General features: G+C 32.6%; 2 protein-coding genes across 2 annotated transcripts; one reads left to right on the top strand and one right to left on the bottom strand.

Moving 5' to 3' along the window:
- Positions 1-5,927, top strand: LOC109833942 (annexin D2-like). The gene is made up of 5 exons (XM_020401814.1): positions 1-139; positions 239-384; positions 2,640-2,858; positions 4,864-5,076; positions 5,453-5,927. The coding sequence occupies exons 1-5, from the start codon at positions 64-66 to the stop codon at positions 5,747-5,749; spliced, it is 951 nt and encodes a 316-aa protein (XP_020257403.1). The 5' UTR covers positions 1-63; the 3' UTR covers positions 5,750-5,927.
- Positions 7,818-13,749, bottom strand: LOC109833941 (putative pumilio homolog 7, chloroplastic). The gene is made up of 5 exons (XM_020401813.1): positions 12,736-13,749; positions 11,521-11,683; positions 9,234-9,397; positions 8,742-8,997; positions 7,818-8,046 (listed from the first exon to the last, which is right to left on the bottom strand). The coding sequence occupies exons 1-5, from the start codon at positions 13,551-13,553 to the stop codon at positions 7,930-7,932; spliced, it is 1,518 nt and encodes a 505-aa protein (XP_020257402.1). The 5' UTR covers positions 13,554-13,749; the 3' UTR covers positions 7,818-7,929.

Below are 19,048 nucleotides of genomic sequence, written 5' to 3'. Positions count from 1 at the left end.
CCAAAGACGTTCACCTTCTCTCTCTCTAGAGTCTAGATCTCGATCCCGATCACCGGAAAAGCAATGGCGACGATCTCAGTCCCCAGTCACGTGCCATCCCCATCAGAGGACGCCGATGAGCTCCGCAAGGCTTTCGCAGGTCTCCAACGCCATCGGATCTTTAAAGACCACGATTGGTCATTATAAAATTTATTTGCACCTAATTTTTGAAACTTTTTGTTTTTGTTTCGTTGATAAGGTTGGGGGACGAACGAGGGGCTTATAATCTCGATCCTGGCTCACCGCAACGCCGCTCAGCGTCGGAAAATTCGTCAGGCTTATGCTGATGTTTTCGGCGAGGATCTGCTCAAGGCGGTCGACAAGGAGCTCACCCGAGACTTTGAGGTTTAATTCTTTCTTGTTTGTTAATATTCGGTAGTTCATTTCCAGGGGAAACTATGTTTAGATTCTTTAGACTCTCAGTATTAATGTTAGAATATAAAATTACTACCCTCAACCCTCAGACAGTGGCAATGCCCTATAACAAAAGTATCAGAGGAATCCTTATTCGAATTTTTGCTGTTCACAAATTTTAACGGGGTTTATAAAAAAAAAGAAAGAAGAATTGGTACCCCTGCGGCGAGAGTCCCGTCACCAAAACTGGCAGGGTCCCTTGACAAAACTGTTTTCCACCTTACCTATTTTCTTATACCTTCCATTTGTGCTTTCTATTAACCTTTTATTCGATCTGTAGCATATATTCACTCACTGAAAACGTAACCGGCTATATATTTGAGTAATGGATAAATATAGGGTAAGTTACAATGAACCCCATGGACTTTCAGTGTTTTGCAGTAAACCCCCGTCAACTTCAAAACCACACTAAACCCCCAATAACGTTCGCAGAAAACCCCCATGAACTTCTAGTTAAATTGCACTGAATCCCCGTGAACTTTCAAAATGTCTTTTTTATGTTGTTTTTTTGGTTCTTGTTTATGGGGGCTATCTACAAAACTCAGAAAGTTCGTGGAGATTTTCTGCAATTCCAGAAAGTTATTGGGGGTTTTGTTTGATTTTGAAATTTCATGGGGGTTTCACTGCAAAACACTAAAAGTTCATGGGGGTTTAATGTAATTTACCCATAAATATATGACAAGTTTCTTTGTTTTTTTTTACTTGCCTCATATGAAATGCATTTTGTGAGTACTAGTTGACAGTTGAGATATGGAATGATTTCAGCATATAGATTGCTTCTAACAGACCATTTTCATAGAACTACGACTCAATTAGATTTATCAATACGTTAATTGACTCCAATAAAGTTTAGAAAGTTTGTTAATGATAGATACTTTTAGCTAAAATAAATATCACAGTACATAATAGCATGTATTTGGTTTTGACATTGAATCTATGTCGTTTATATCTTCGCAAAATACAATAGCTCCCTTAGTTGTAGCTCTGAAAAAAGTTACTTCTATTTGGTTTTGCTAATACAACAAAATTGTCTTCAGGGTTCTTTGTGCCTGAAGAAAGTTTGACCCAGCAAAAAGTAATCCATAAAGTATATGAAATTATTGAGGGAAACAATGGAAGTATTCTGCTAAAACCATGGAATAACTATAAAATTCATAGAAACATTTACAAAAAATAATTATCTATACAACTACAGATCAGTTCTTTGATCATGTCGACAATTTACATGGAATCATTCTAAATGGAAGAGAAGACAGAAGATATGCTTATGTTAGATCAATGAGAATTGAGAATCCGACTAGATTGCTTGTAAAACCCCTAATCCTTGTGTTAATGATAAAATATCTTTTATACAGGAGTTCATTGTTCTAAATTCAATCTCCTATTTTTTTTAGTGATTTAAAGAAAAACATTGTTTCATGAAGGGATATCTAATGATCTTGAACAAGTTACAAACTTACTGCTCTTTATTTCTGAAAGTAGCCGCTAAGGTAGTTGTCATAAACTTATTAGGGGGTGTTTGACAACCACCTAAAATAGGGCCAGCCTGATCCTTGACTGGTTTAGTGTGTTTTGTGTTTGGCAAATACTGGGCCCAGATTGCTCCAGTTTTTTTTTCCTTTCAAATTTCAGGCTTTGTTTTGCAAACTCCTCAAAATTGGTCAGGAATGACCGTGGCTCTGTTTTAAGTTAACTTGTCCTTTTCGAGGTAGGAGGGAGGTGGATCAAAATAGAACTAGTTTTAGGGGCCACTTTTGGTCTAGGGAAACTAGGCCAAAGTAGGTATAATTTTTCTCAAAGGAACTTGGGTCTGTTTTCCCAAACAGACTAAATTTTCGGTAATTAAACTGGTTCTATTTTGTTCCATCCTGGGTCAAGTGGCTTAGTGGAAGACTAGTTTAACTCATGTTTGCCAAAATGGCCCTTATAACTTATTTGTAGCATAACGTGTCCACAGAGAGTAGTATTTGAACAAATTTTACTACTATTATGCCTTCAAAATTTAGTCACATCACAAAATCAATTGTTTGCATGACTAAATATATTGATGACAAATAATAGCTTTTATGCTTTATGTTAAGAAATCTGAATTTTACCTTCATCCTGAAGTTACTTTACATTGCTCATCACGTTTATTTCACTGATTTATCCCACGTACTAACATGTGTGATTGGCTTTGGTAACAGAGAGCTGTGCTCTTGTGGACACTGGATCCTTCAGAAAGGGATGCCTTGCTGGCCTTTGAGTCCACTAAAAAGTGGCATGCAAATGACAGGGCATTGATAGAGATAGCCTGCACCAGGAGCTCTGATGAGCTTCTACTGGTGAGAAAGGCTTACCATGCTCGGTACAAGAGGTCTCTTGAGGAGGATGTGGCTGCCCATACCAAGGGTGACTTTCGGAAGGTAACAATAATTTTTATTGGTCGTAATCATGATTTGTGACTACTATTTTTTTATGTTTGCTTGGGATGCTTGCACATTAGTACTAGACACCTTAAAAAATACATCATGAACTTTCAAACAAACCAGATGTTTGTTAAAAAAACTGTCCTAAACCTTGAAAATACCTTCTTAACCACTCCGACAGAAAACATGCCATCTGGCTAGGATGCAATCTTTTTTAATCCCTTTCTTAGTCTCCTTAAGCTACTAATTTATCATCTAAATTAGTTTAATTAGGGTGAGGTAGTGGATGAGGAGCTGCCTCAACTGATACAGAGGACGTGGAGGGAGTGCTTGAGGAGGAGGGAAGAGAATGGTTTCTTTTTTAGGAAAGAGAGAAGGTGGACTATGAATATTTTTGCAAGCTTTTTTTAATATAAAATTTTCTAATGTTGTTGAATGGTTTTCTCTTGATTTTACCTTAGTTTTGTCTCATAGAAATGTAAAGGTGTAAGAGTAGTTTCATGATTATGTTAGTGACCATTTGGTAATCATCTGCAGAATATAAATTCACAGTCTATTATTTTTCCAAAAGAAAAAACGTTCATTGACTGAAACTTCCTTAATAATTGTGCTAATTCTTTTAAATTGCTGGTTATATTCACTGGTTATTTCAGTCTGATTGATATTTTTCATGCCAATTGAGTGAATTACTGTTGAGTCCTCCAAGAATCACTTTCATTGATGCATGCATGTCTCACAAAGAGTACATGCAGGCAACATAACCCTAAAGAAAGTATGTGAATGACGGAATTATATATGTTTTTGCAGGGCAGCAGGTGTATGCGGAGCTCTTGTCTCAATACATGAGAAGAGCGAAGTATAGTAGGTCATAAGAGCTTTGCTACAAGGACCCAAAATATGGGACCAATAAGAGGGACAAGTGAGGTGTCCCCTCCTATTGGATAATGAGTTGGCCATCATTAATGATGGCCAACTCATTATCCAATAGGAGGGGGACACCTCACTTGTCCCCCCTATTGGTCCTTGAGGAATTTTTCAGGGGAAAATGACTTAATGACCCAAAATATGGGACCAAGGGAGGGGACATGTGAGGTGTCCCCTCCCTATTGCATTGAGTTGGCATGTCCAACTCATTATGTAATAGGGAGGGGACACCTCACATGTCCCCTCCCTTGGTCTCATATTTTGGGTCCCCGTAGCAGCACTTTTTTACAGGTCATAAAGATACTATGTGAATGGGGAAATGATTGTCATGAATAGCATGTGGAGTTCTTGTCTTGATACATTAGGAGAGCGAAATATAAGGCTCATAAAGTCATACAGAAAGTATGTGAATGGAGAAATGATCAAGGATGTTATGTGGAGCTCTTGTCCTGATACACGAGGAGACCGAAATGTAGGGCACATAAAGTCACAAAGAAAGTATGTGAACGGAGAAATGATTGTCATGAATTGTATATGGAGCCCTGGTCTTCAATGCCATCAACCTTAGAACTTGTTTATCACTTCTTCTAAAATATCATTTTTAGTAAGAGGTGGATATTTCGTATGGGAGGAAATTCCTCTTATTTAGCATGTTGATAAAATACCCTGAACCTATGACTTCTCCATTCACAAACACAAATGGTCAACACAATCATCAACTTACCTTGAAAAGTCAGGGTTTTTTTCCAGTATTTTTTATTAAAAAAATCAAACTTTATTAGTCTTTGAGAATATTCTTTAATCAACTCTGAGTGGTATTTCATGTTATATCGGGCTTTTAAATTATGCTTCATAGAAGTGTTTTTGCCTCATTTCTTTGATTCCATTTCGTGGCTGAAACTGGCATTACACAGTAAATGTCAACATCTCTAATACAGCATGCGGATAACTAGCTTTTGCTGCAAGTAAACTTATCACTATTTCTTATCATTTACGCTTGAACTTCAATTCTGTTTAAGAAAAAAGAAACAGATATCAGGGAGCATGGTTTATCTGACCTCTCTTTGTGAATTACCAGCTTTTGGTTCCACTTGTGACTGCATTGCGCTATGAGGGGGAAGAAGTGAACTTATCACTGGCAAAATCCGAGGCTAAGCTACTCCATGAGAAGATCACAGAGAAGGCATATAGCGATGAAGAAATCATTAGGGTCTTGACTACAAGAAGCAAGGCGCAATTGTTTGCGACATTCAATGAATACAACAATGAGTTTGGCAATCCAATCAACAAGGTAAATACAACTCTTGAATAATCCTTTTACAACCGTTTATCATTAGCAAAATTTCTTAAGCTTTTTCATGTTCCCATTATATTGATAGTTGCTTAAACTTGTGATAAATCAGTTTCCTCCATTTTATTCAAAATTTTAAACTAAGATCTATATGTTCTTGCATTGTTATTTACATTATTTACCTTTTATACTCACAGCTTATCTCTGTTCACTATTCTGTGTATGAAATTCTTATTGATGTTTTAAAAGGTCGAAAAAAGAAGGGTATAATCCATGTATGGTAGTTATGGATGAAGGAGAAGCATTGCCAACATATACAGTTTTAGGATTATATTCTTCATAATATTTGATCTAAATCATCGATTATATTTATCAGGACTTGAAGGCCGATCCTAAGGATGAATTCCTCTCTGCACTAAGGGCCATCATAAAATCCATCACTTGCCCTGAGAAGTACTTTGAGAAGATCATTCGTCTCTCAATCAACAAGATGGGCACTGATGAGGATGCTGTAACCCGAGTCATAATCACTCGTGCTGAGGTTGACATGAAGCTGATCAAAGATGGGTACTACAAAAGGAACAGCGTGGCACTGGATCGAGCCATTAAGAAGGATACAACTGGAGATTATGAGGATTTTCTACTCGCGCTTATTGGTCAAGATGATGCATGAAATCTATATCTATCATGAAAACATAAACTCTTCGGTGGTATGCTATGGTAATCAAATAAGAAGATCCTGGTATTTGAAGCAGTGATCATTTGCCCTATCCTTGTGTTTTTGGCTTTGCAAGAACCAACTGATAACTTAATTAATGATATGTCAGTATTCACAGCTTGATTGTTTGCTATATTCTTGAGTTTGTGTTGTGTTAGTGTTTAGAAGTCCTCAGGTCACAACTGACTTCATTAAAGAAAGGATGTCATTGTGCAATATTCTCTTAGGTACAAATACACTTACATTTGCGGATGACCAAAATTGACATAAGGGTAAGACACAAAATATTATATGTGTAATTTCAAGCTGTTAGGAGTCACAATTTTGGAATAAAAAGTTAAATTTGGTCAGGTTGCTTTACACTCCGAGTTCAAGGTGGTTAGGCCGGTTGAACTTTCAAAAGAAAAAAAACTTAATCATGCAGAAATAAGAGAGAAATGAAGGTTTTCTAGGTAATTTTTCATCTATCAAAAATAAAATTCAAAAACCTAAGGACTATGTTGTCAATAATATGGAAAAATAATAAGTAAATGCTTTAGATATGAAAGAAAATCACGCGTAAGGATGAAAAACGCATCATGAACTCAGAAAACCGGAGCATGTTTTGATTGGAAGCTGTTCTGTTTGGATTTGTGTTATTATAAACTTAATCATGCAGAAACAAAAGAGAAATCAAGTCAGGTAATTGTTCATCTATCAAAAATAAAATTCAAAAACCTAAAGAGTGTGTTGTCAATAATAATAATGAAAAAGAATAAGTAAATGCTCTATATATGAAAGAAAATCACGTATAAAGATGAAAAACACATCATGATCTGAAAAGACTTTTGAACATGTTTTGATTGGAAGCTGTTCTGTTTGGATTTGTGTTATTATAAACTTAATCATGCAGAAATAAAAGAGGAATGAAGGTTTTCCAGGTAATTTTTTATCTATCAAAAATAAAATTCAAAAACCTAAAGAGTATATTGTCAGTAATAATGAAAAAGAATAAGTAAATGCAGGGGAGGATCTATATACAGTCCAGGGGGCCACGCACCCCCCCTAAAATTTTTTTTTGGAGAAAAAGATAGTGTGGTTTCTGTAAAGCCTCCTCCCTTAAAAATTAAAATATATTCATTCTTTATCTTAAAACTCATACGTCAAAACTAGGCTTCGAAGCAAAATGGAGGATGCTTTCCTCTCAGACTCATTAATGATGTTTATTGAAAGAGAAATTGCTAAAAGTCTGAGCATTGATGTTATTATTGAAGAGTTTGAAAATTTTAAGGAACGTTGAATTCCTTTTAATTAGAGAAGTTTTAGTTATAAAAAAAATTAGATGATGCTTATTTGAATATATTCCACATAATTTTTGTCTTTCTCTTTTAAAATATTTTTGAGATATTGACGTGGCTATTCTACTCGTTTTGTTTGGGTTGTGGTGTATCTCTTATGAATAAAATTGCATTAAGAAAAATTTTCGTCTATCTTTTGTATGCGTCTGTTCGATTTGTGTTCTTATACAATGCAAGCCTATTCATTAAGCTTCTATCCATATGCCTATTGCCTCACTCAGACAGATTATATGGGTCTCATAAAATATGAATTTCTCCTGCAACATGATAAAATAAGTATGTGACTACATCTTCAACCATGAAAAACATCGGCAAACAAATAATACAATAAAATCAATTCCCACTTCAGAAGAATATTCAGATTAATTAACAAAGTTCGAGCTGAATTTCCAAAAGCTACTCCCCCAGAAGACCACAACCTATACACTGTACAGTTACAATCTCAAGAAACAGAACATAAGTTTTAATACATGACACTGACATCAGATACATGAGCAGCTCCAACCATGATACGAACTTTAGAGATAAATTTATCATATTATATATATAGTATATATATATATAGTATATATATAATTATATATAATATATATATATAATATATATATATATATATATATATATATATATATATAGCACGAGAGAGAGAGCACGAGAGAGAGATGATGAGAGAGAGAGCCGACGGTACTTATAAGCTAATACTAGACACAAGCCGACAACTTACTCGGCACTACTAAACAAAAGGGATGACAAGATTTATTGGTCACTGAACAACAACAGATCGAGCTGCTTACTGTCCTAAAATGCACAAGACTTTTTTGACAAGCGCGAGAAGATTCGCTTGCAATATGGACTGGAACGGAGAATTGCAACATGAGGGTGGATGGCTTCAACTAGTGCAGTATATGTAGCACCCTGCATTAAGGAATGAAAGGAGAATCAGAATGTTAATGTGCTATATACTTATCTGATGCACATGATATATGTATGTATAATTTGAGAACTTCCATTTAATGATGGCCATACCATAAAATACAGACTGCAATTTGTTAGTTGCAAAACCCATATGAAAACATATATATAGTTATTTTGATTAGAATATAAGAAGTTTAAACAGTTCTAATACTTTGATTTAGAAATTGAAAATGTTGTTAGAATGCTTTGTAGCCAGGTTATATTCTAATAAACATTCCCAAGATTCATGTACTGTTAATAATATCCTAAAAGAAAAAAAAAAGTTATTCTAATGACTTTAACCATTTGGATTGTGGAATTTGACACTTGATCTCCTATTAAGCATTTAAGCCCCTCTTACTTAAGCCTGTTAGCTAGTGATTCACTAATCTGGAGATTTAAGTACAGGTTAGTAGACAATAGCAGAACTTCATACACACACACACGCGCGCACATCTTAATGAAAGAATATCGGGAGCAGGCTTTGAATCTTAGATGACAATAATGAAGATGATGATATAGGTGATCAATATGGAAGATCCGTTTCTTACACGAATGGCCTTCTAAACATGCAGTTCGCCTACAGTTCTTTTGGTTATATCGCATACTACCAATATAAGTTATAAGCTAAAATAAAGTGGGTTGGTGATAGAAACCTTGGTGTATGAAAGAGCAGATTGGATAACATAGTTTGCATAAGGATGTTGCAGCAATTGCTCAAAATGGGGAGCTGACAATAACTCGACCACAATTGTAGCTTTAACATCTTCCCCGAACTCCTTGAAACATTTTTCCACCACATTGCTGCTAAATTTCTGCATTGAGAGTTGCACGTAATTTCCTTCAAACTGAGATGCCAAATTCTCATGGGCTGAAAGATGGTTGCCTATGATATATTGTACCACATAATTTCTGAAAATGGAAGAATAGAAAAACAGTAAGTTGGAGGAATATCAGCAAGAAACATATTAGACATTTGACACAGTGAGTTTTAAAAAGCAGCGGCAGCAGCATAACTTCATATGCTATAATTAGAACAGTTAATATCTTCAAAATCATCAATGCATCTATACATCCTTCATCCATCTCCATTTAGCACATATATAAACTACATTTATAATTCCTCAAATTGCAAACAAAACAATTACCCAAAACCATCTTGAGCAAGCTGTAGTCCATTGAAAGAGATTTTCGCAATCAAATTTGCTTGACATTCTCCAGTGGAACAACCTATGCAGCGTTGCAGGACACAACATCCATGCCGATGAGTTGCGATCTCAACACAATGTTTTGTGGCGACATCATGTATGAACTGTTACGTATAGTCACAGAAGAATTAGGAAACCAGAATTACAAGAAAAGTAGATTAATCGGCAAACCATATTACTTGGTGTGGAAAAGAACAAGCTTAAATTCAACTTGAGTAAGTTTAATGCAAAGATCATGGGTTTCTATGATTATTTAACACAGAAGACTTGTGAATAAGCAACATATTCTTAGCAGTGATAACTTTTTATTAGGTTTTGTTACAAAAGAATAGATCACATTTCTAAAGCCATTTATTTCCATTGCCTCCAAGTATGGTCAATTGGGGTGGCAGTAGGTGGACAATTTAATGATCAGAGTTCAGAACCTAATTTTACTAGTGGTCTCGAATCCAACTTATGAAAATTCCTGTTTATATATGTAAAAATCAATTTCTTTCTGTCCACGTATATGTCCCTGTTGTTCAAACTATGCCATATAGGAAAATCTGTATTGTAGGCTATCTATATCCTATATGTGTTTGTATTGGAAATTTCTTTCTGTCCAGTTTCTGAGGTTTGCAACAAATTTTTATGTTAGTGATTCTTACATCCAAAAGTAAGGACACACATGAGAGCATACAATGCATGGAACATTGACAATGATGATCACAAATTCTAAACATATAAATACGAAACAGAAGCGACGCGGCTAGTAGGGGTGGTAAACAATCGAAGCGAATCGAATACTAAGGTGTTCATATTTGTATTTCTTTAAAATTATAGAATTCGAATGCGGACTCTAATATTCATATATCTGGTTTTTTGAATTCGAACTCAAATACTTGGTATTTGATAAATATTCATGAATATTCACGAATACTTATCAAATATCAAAGTATATTTATTCCGGTAAAGAATTTGATTTTCAAATAGTATTAAAATTCATAAATAAATATTATTCCTTTATAATATATGATGTATATATATTTAAATCAAAATTTTAATTAGAAAACAGATTTAAGTTATTTAAGTCTTAAAATCAGTATATAAAACTTAAGTAGAAATGGTAAGTAGATTAAAAATATGACATCATATGTGCAATAATACAAATAATGAGTTGTGATCAAATTTTAAACGAATATTTAATAGACAAACAAATCGAATATACATCTGGTTAAATTCTATTCATTAGTAAACTCGAATACTAAAAAATATTCGTTTAATGGTAAATGAACTACCGAATCAAATATGACCGAATAGTTATTCGAACAATTATCGAATTATTTGTTAATTATTTGGTTCATTTCCACCCCTAGCGGCTAGAAGCATAGATGATACATATTCTAGAAAATACATAACAGGGTAAAATAATATAAATTTCTATGTTATTATCAGGATATGTTCCACGAGCGCTCCCTCAGGCACACCTCTATTTATGCATGTCATGGTCATAAGAGTAGCATAAGAGTACACACAGAAATGCACATATCCCCCCCTGCCCCACCCCCCAAAAAAAAACACAACACACACATGCGTGCATGCATGCACAAAAAGAAAAGATTGAATAAAAAAAAATTTCCAGAAACGATTCAGACTGAAGTCCTTAGAGTTATTAATATACAATACACACATTTTTCTCCCTTCTAGTCTGCAAGTATAAGTATGTTCTTGTCCATATGCATGCAAAGTACAAACTAAATTATCTTGTGGTAAAATAGGAGCGTACAATCCAGAAATTTGAAATATACTATGCAGAAACATTACAGTATCTGTAATTATCCAAGAGTATTCATATAGCATCTTCACCATAGGATCAAACCTGGCCATGTTAGTCGGACAAGATAATGATATAAATATGCAGCAAAGACCGAACATAAACATACAAGAGAAATGAAATTAGAAACAAAGTGAAGCCTAACAGAAAGATTAGAAAGTATAAAGTGATATACACGTCCAAGCAGAAAGAAATATTTCTTGCATAATAATAAACTAATAGAAAACAAGTTAAAGAAAAACATACAAAGAAGAAAAGATAACTGAACTTACAAAAGTTCCACAGTTTTTTACCATAATCCATCTTGTAAGTTAGAGAAAGATAAGAAACACTCTTACACATTAAATCATGTCTTATATAGTATTAAGATAGGCATTCGATCGTAAAAGTTAGCTGGCTATGAAAAAAGTTCACCTCAGTATCTTCTGTCCTGAGACATGTCAAGCAATGCTGTATCACGTGATTTCCATTGATGTCCTTGATGAGATCAAGGAGCCATGGCCTAAGAGCTGCTGCAATCAGAGCAATTTGTTGACGAGTCCCAAGAGTCTCTATCAACTTCTGCACTGATCTTGTCCTGAAATGATGTATATAAACCATCATTAACAAGAAAGATCGTCAATGTTTACCATTCAACGCGAAACATAGATTCCTCAGTTCCTATTATTTTCCTAAAATTAGGTTAAATCATGGAAGAAACAACAACAGATTTTAGTTGCTTTTCAATCTGATACATCTACTTTATAGAATTTTACATAGACTGGGTAGAGGCAGCTACAGGAAAGATAAGAGCTTGCCACTAAGCTTTAATGGTCGAAACATGACATAGATGAAAGGAAAACTTATTTCTTGGTAGCAAGCTTCCAAATTTCCAGGAGTAATTTATAGATTTCCTCATTGCCACTAGATGAGGAGTCTCTACAAATGAATTGGTCCAAAATTGCTCCCTTTATAATCTTATTTTAACACTTTATAGTACCACAATGCAGGAAGAGGGCTGAGTATAGAGCTCAAGGTGAGCACAATAAATAAGAATAACTGTCAAAAAATTCACTGAGAAAGATAACAAACAACTCATTATTATTTATAGAAAACTACACAAAATTATTAACACCCACAAATTGAAGCACAAAACAAAATTATAATGATCATCATTCTTCAGAGAGAGAGATTCTTATAATCTTGGAAAAGTAACTCTACACTAGATGTGCTAATCCCATGAAGCCTCAGAACAAGTTGCAATGCACGGAAAACTCATGTTCAAACAGTCTAATTCATACAACTGGTGAAAAACATACACAGTTCTCCTTCAAAATTGAGAAATAAATTCAGAATGTGCATCCCCAAGGATTTGAAGTTTTTGACCTGGGCAGCTTTGTTCCCCTCACTTCTTAACATAACAATATAGCAAGTTTCCTTCTCTATACTCCGAACATAATATAGGCATACATAAACACAATTAACTAAATTTATTTAAATTGTCAATAACAATGTATATCTAGATAAATTATGACGGTAATGTCTAGAGAGAGGCAGTTCATGAAACCCAAAACAAGCCTCTAACATTGTGCATGCTACATGATACCAATTGACTCAAAGTAAATAGAAAATGGTCGACGGACAAAATACCCATGGCTGTCCAGAGAAATTCTGAAGATTGTCGCTGGGTCTTCAGTGAGTACGAGTAGGATCGTCATCCTCTGATCTTCACTACAAACATCAAACAACTTCTGCATCAAATAATTCCCAAAAGGGTCAGTCATAAGCTCTCCAATATGAGCAATAACCCCATCAAAGATCAAATCCACTTGATGCTTCCCCTCATCAAATTTCCCTTGCAAGTACCTACATCCATGCTGATCTTTTGCAAGGATATAAATGGATCCTATATTCCCCAAAAAATTATCGTACGAACTCCAATTAACAGATCCTCTCCTTTTCCTCAAATTGTAATCAAACCTCTCAACATTTTGAAAGCTTTCAACCGGAGACAAGGATCTAGTTGGGGATCGGAGACTTGAGAGATTCAAAGCGTTAGAATCCCAGTATGGATCGAACCCATTAATCTTTGAGGAGTAAAATCCATCAGGAATTGAGTTAGAAGAAAAACCCACATTGTGGATTTCATTGAAGGGAAGAACAGAGCGAGGAGAAGGATTAACTGGGATTCTGGGAGATAAACCCCCAATGTTTCTCTGAAGGAGAAACGGATCAACGGATTTTTCATTGATGTACATCGATTGAAGATGATCCATCAATTGGTTGACACCATCCATGCCATGGCCATGGCCGTGGACATGCAGGTCATGGGACGCCAACGGCGACGGCAATGCACGATGCGGATGATGTTGATGGCCGTCATGATGATGGTAATCAGATGATGTTACATGAGGGATCTCATTCAATAGCATCTCAAACTCGCTCTCTTCGCTCTTATCAAGCGGCATGATTCCTTCACTATTAACCCAACGAAAAAAAACCCACAAAAATAAGTGATGGATGGGATGAAAAAATTGGATTGAAGAAAGTTTAGAATGAGAAAGAGAGTATTTTGGGAATTAGAGTGGATAAATTGGGAAGCATCTGGGGATATTTTGGGAGAGAGTTTGGTGAGGCACGCAGTTGTACAGGAGGAAGAGGAAAGAGAGGAAGGGTTTAAGGGGCTGCTTTATAGATATCGGAAGATTGGCAAAGACCTGCTCTTTTTGAAATTTTTGCATTAAACTTCTACTGTTTTTAATTTTTGCAGACTTCTTCCAAGCTATAATTACACTTCCTAAAGTAACCTTAAACTTTCGATTGGTTGACTGTTTGGTGCCCTAAAGTTTTCAAAATGATGTTAATTTAACAATTTGATACCTATAAAGGCCTAACTCTGTTCCTCGCTTTTTGCCCAATCTAAAAAAAAACTAAAAATTAGTTGAAAGAGATTATTTCTTGTATAGAAAACAAATAGAAAGAAAGAAAGAAAATTGTTTCTTGTTCATTTTGCTACCTCAATAGTATTGATTAAAATCAACGTTAATGCTTTTGCACTATAAAGTATCAAATTGACAAAGTATAGTTTCATAATATCATAATTTTCTCTTAAACAAATAACAGTGCAAATAACCCTTCATTTGTTCTAGAAACTATCTTAATTATAAGGATTTAGATATTATTTGATCCATAGGATCTGAGAATATCTTTGGAAAGAGAAATGAAACTTTTTGCCCCAATTGATAAAATGAATGGTGCACATATCATCACATCTAGCATGATATTTTCACATACATAATATCTAACATAATTTGCACACGTTTGTCATATTATAATTTAATAGAGATATTCACATATTATCATTCTAAATTTGAAATTAAATATTTACCTATCATTCTAAACCGGATAGCATCACATTATCAGATTAGAAATTAGAAATTCAAATTATTTTGTTGGGCTCCAGTTTAAATGGGCAACATTATATATTAATTTCAAGATAAGATTGTGATTATCCTATCCGTTAAGCAAGTTTCTAGATAAGATTGTGATTATCTTATACGTTAAAAGCAACATATATCCATGAAATTAAATCATAGATTTATAGAAATTACACTTAATTTTACAATCCCCTTGGATTCCAAAGTGTATTGGGCTGCCTCGAGATAGTAAATACGGCACTTTGGGTGAGAGGGGAAAAAAATCTCTAGTTTGTAGCCTGGACCTTAGAAGGAAGAACTTTTTGGGTACACTTATCAATTACGTGGTCCAGTTTCTATTTATTCGTCTAATTATATTTTGACACTTGGCAGCTAGTTAGTTTGTTTTAAAAAAAAATTAAAGCTTCAGGTAGAAAAGTGTAAAATGTTTGCAACGCCAAGTCAATTACTAGTTATGTTTGCAAATTTACCCTCCAAGTATGAACTATTATACCGTGCATTCTTGCACATTGGATTTCATGCCCCTGTCATTTAGTACCATTGAGATCTGTAGGCCCTATTTGGCAATGAGTTAAGAAAAGAATTATGGGTATTTTATCTCTTCTTAACCTTCTAAACAGGTTAATTTAATTAAAGGGCTAATAAAATTTTTTCAAGGGTTAAAGTTAGTTAATCCCTTATTTAGAGGGGTTTACAAATCATACTCCCTTTAAAATCACGAGTTCAGAAAAATCTTTCAATGGTCAATATTACCCTTCACTGTTTTAAATATTTTATTTATATCGTAATCTATCCTAATCATAATTACATTCTATCTTAATCCTACGAGAATTATCTATAGCTTAATAATTTAAAAATAATATAATAAAAAACATAAAATATCTTTATGGTATTAGTTTGTTAAGATAAAGAAATTATACGTAGCTCACATACTATAATACAGATAAAGAAATTATACGTAGCTCACATACTATAATACATGAAGTATTGCAAAAAAACCCTAAAAAGTTTTAAAATTGCACAAAATCTCACATACTATAATACATGAAGTATTGCAAAAAAACCCTAAAAAGTTTTAAAATTGCACAAAATATCTTAAAAAGTTTAAAACTATAAAAACCATTGTGATGTCTCAAATTTTAAAATAATAAACATAAAATTAAGAAATTAACAACAGTTTGCGAAGAATTTAAAATTTGCAGTTAGCACATCAATGTCTCAAAAATTATAGAAACATCATCAAAAGTTCACAAACAAGCACCCTGAAATTCTAAAATTTTAAAACTTATAAACAACATAGATGAATTTAAGGGATTACCATGATGCACCCAAAAACTTCTAACATTTTAAAACTTAAAATAACAAACATGAAATTAAGAAATTAATAGCAGCCTCTGAAGAATTTAAATTTTTTAATTAACACCCTCAATATCTCAAAAATTATGGAAACAACCACAAAAGTTTAAATTATAAAAACTCATCCTAAAATTCTAAAATTTTAAAATTTACAAATAATAAAAGATAAATTCAAGATATTACCCTCAGATACCTAAAATTTTAAAATTTATCAAAATTAACCTTAAAGTTACAAAAATTATAAAAAACTCTTTCAAGTTTTAAAAATCATAAAAAAAACTCTAAATTTTCAAAAAAATTAACAAGTACACATCAAATCTGGAAACTATTAGTTGACTGCTGAAAATTTAAAATTTTCCAAAATTAATCTATAGTTTTAATAATTATAAAAAGCACCCTCAAATTTTTAAAGTTATAAGAAATATCTTGACATTTAAAAAAAATTACCACTAATACATGAAACATAGAAGTTACAACTACCAAACTTAAAAGAATTTAAAAAAAAAAAAACTATCCCAAAGTTTTAAAAACTACAAATCACACTCTCAAAGTTCAAAACCATAAAAAATGACTGAAATTTTAAAATTTGGCAAAGAAAAGTGTAATTGTTGGTATTTTTTCATTAAGATATGTGTGTGAGTGAGTGAGTGAGTGAGTGAGTGAGTGAGTGTGTGTGTGTGTGTGTGTGTGTGTGTGTTTGTGTGTGTGTATTTTCCAATTTAGGGTTTACTATCAATCCATTTTCAGCATCTAAAAATAGTATAACTTGATACTGGTAAACAAAAGCAATAAGAATTGATTAAAACATTCAGTTAAGAAATAAAATTTTAAAAAATATTATAGCTTAAAATTATCGCTATTATATAAATTAAAATCACTGCGTATAATTTTACTAATAAATTAGAGCAGGAAAAATACATTAGTAAATTAATTGATAAATGTTTAAATCCATAAAAATAATAAAATATTATAATATAATAGCTTAGCATTAATTAATTATAATTTAGAAACATTAATTTTTTATGTTAATAATATTTATAAGATAAAAGAATACAAGGAATTATATATAGAGAACCTATTAGAATATTCAGAAATACCCTTCAAAAGAATTAAGCTATTTTCATTGTAAATGAGAAACCAACGGAAATAAATTTAAAATTCAAAAAATGTCCATAAATCACTTGAATTGGCATTAACATAAAGCATATCTATGAAAGAAGCATCGACTTAGTTGCGTTAAAAAATAATTTAACAACTTTATCCCAATCAAAAAAGAATTCTCCATGGAAGATATAAAAAAATTAGTAAGTATTCATAAATTTCATACTTTGTTCTTCAAATACTAAAGAAATTAAGTAAGTATTCATAAATTTCATACTTTGTTCTTCAAATACTAAAGAAATTAAATATTAATATTATAATTTATGGCAAATTAGTAATAAAAAAATACAAGTATTTAATTTAGATCTTTGTGAAAAATAACAGGGATAGAGCAAAGGTAATATTATTGACATAACAGAAACTCTCATTGGATGCACATCAGAAAAATTCATTATAGGAAAAAAAAGAGGTAGCATCTAATCTTATTTAAGTACTAAATTAGGATCACAAAGAATTTCATATATATATATATTTAAACATGGGAAATACATTTGAATTCTTGAAAAGTTAAATAAGTAGATAAAAGATTAACGAGCCAATGAAAGATAACAGCATAAAAAATACAATTCTAGCTTGATGTCACAATCGATATAGTTGATGAAGCCACTACTCTAGAATTGCCCGGGAAAAAGAAAATAGTGAAGAAGAATTGATCTTAGCTCAATAAAAAATAAAACAGAAGGAAAAAAAGACAATTTTTTCTTAAATATATTATAGAATAGTTTAATTATTTTGAGTGAAATTAGAAATCTTTACAATGGAGTTTTATGAACTTTTTTTAGTATTTTTATATGCTTGTGTGGATGTTTTTATCATATAAAAGTACTGGAGTTCGCATTAATATTTAATTTATAATTTTTTATGAAGTCCATCAATGATTAGGAACAAACTTTATATTTTTTTTATATCATTTTAGCATACTTTTAATCAATCATTTTGCTTTATTGGTATTAAATACTCACCTAACACTATTTTAATATTTTTACTTTTGCAATATTGTACTTTCTCAAGTAAAGCTTGGTTTCATATCGGTCAAAATAATATGAAAATTCAAATTAACTTCAAATTCTATTTGTTTTCTGTCAATTAAAATATCAAAATAAAAATTTAAATTGGGTGTAGCACATTTAAACAAATAGAAAAAAATCACGATATAAAAGTTTAGAGACAAAAGTGAGTACAAACTATTAAAGTGGAACTGAGGAACAAATTTTAGTTAAAAAATAAGTCAAAAAAGCTTAATCATGATATTTAACCACGTGCATTGCACGTGTATAAAATCTAGTCCTCCTAAGGAAGCATGTTAGGATTTATTCCCTCTTGACATAAGATGTAAGATATGAAACTTTATAAAAGAATATTATAATAACTAACTCATGCTATTTGTGATACGGAAAACCTCAACCCATTTTCATTTGTCAAATACAAAAAAACATGCCTATCAAATCTAAATAGAACTAAATTAATTTTAATCCTTTGCCAAATAGCACCATAGAAATTAGTGAAAAATAGATATTTAGGATAGTAGGTTATATAGGTGAAACTCTTTCTTTTTTTTAAAGAAGAGATGGTCTATGTATCTCATTGCACGCCTTCTCGCCTCTCTGTTCTGAATTTAACATTATTAAATGAGAAGTGTACTTTAATTCAATATCAAACAATATGGTGGTGTATTACCAAATTTTCATAGTTGGAAGGTAAATTTGGATGGTACACAACTTTTAAAAACCCAAGACATATTTAATGGTGGTTTTGGAAATGTTTTTTCCTTTTTTTTTTCCCTAAGTGAGCAAGGGAGAAGTAGGAAAGGTTATTTACATTTTTAAGTAAGTGAGAGGAAGGAGGGAGAGGATTTAAAATAAGTAAATTTTCCCACTTTCTTAACTCTCTCCATCCTCATTGTTAGGAATATTTATTAGAAATATATGGTTGGATATTATTCCTATATGTATACCGTGTATAAGAGATTATATACCTTATTAAGATGGAGAATATGCTGAAATAATTAT

This window comes from Asparagus officinalis, chromosome 3, assembly GCF_001876935.1.
Source record: "Asparagus officinalis chromosome 3, Aspof.V1, whole genome shotgun sequence".
NCBI lineage: Eukaryota > Viridiplantae > Streptophyta > Magnoliopsida > Asparagales > Asparagaceae > Asparagus > Asparagus officinalis.
The sequence above is the reverse complement of the archived record's forward strand: the minus strand, read 5'-3'. Positions and strand labels throughout refer to the sequence as shown.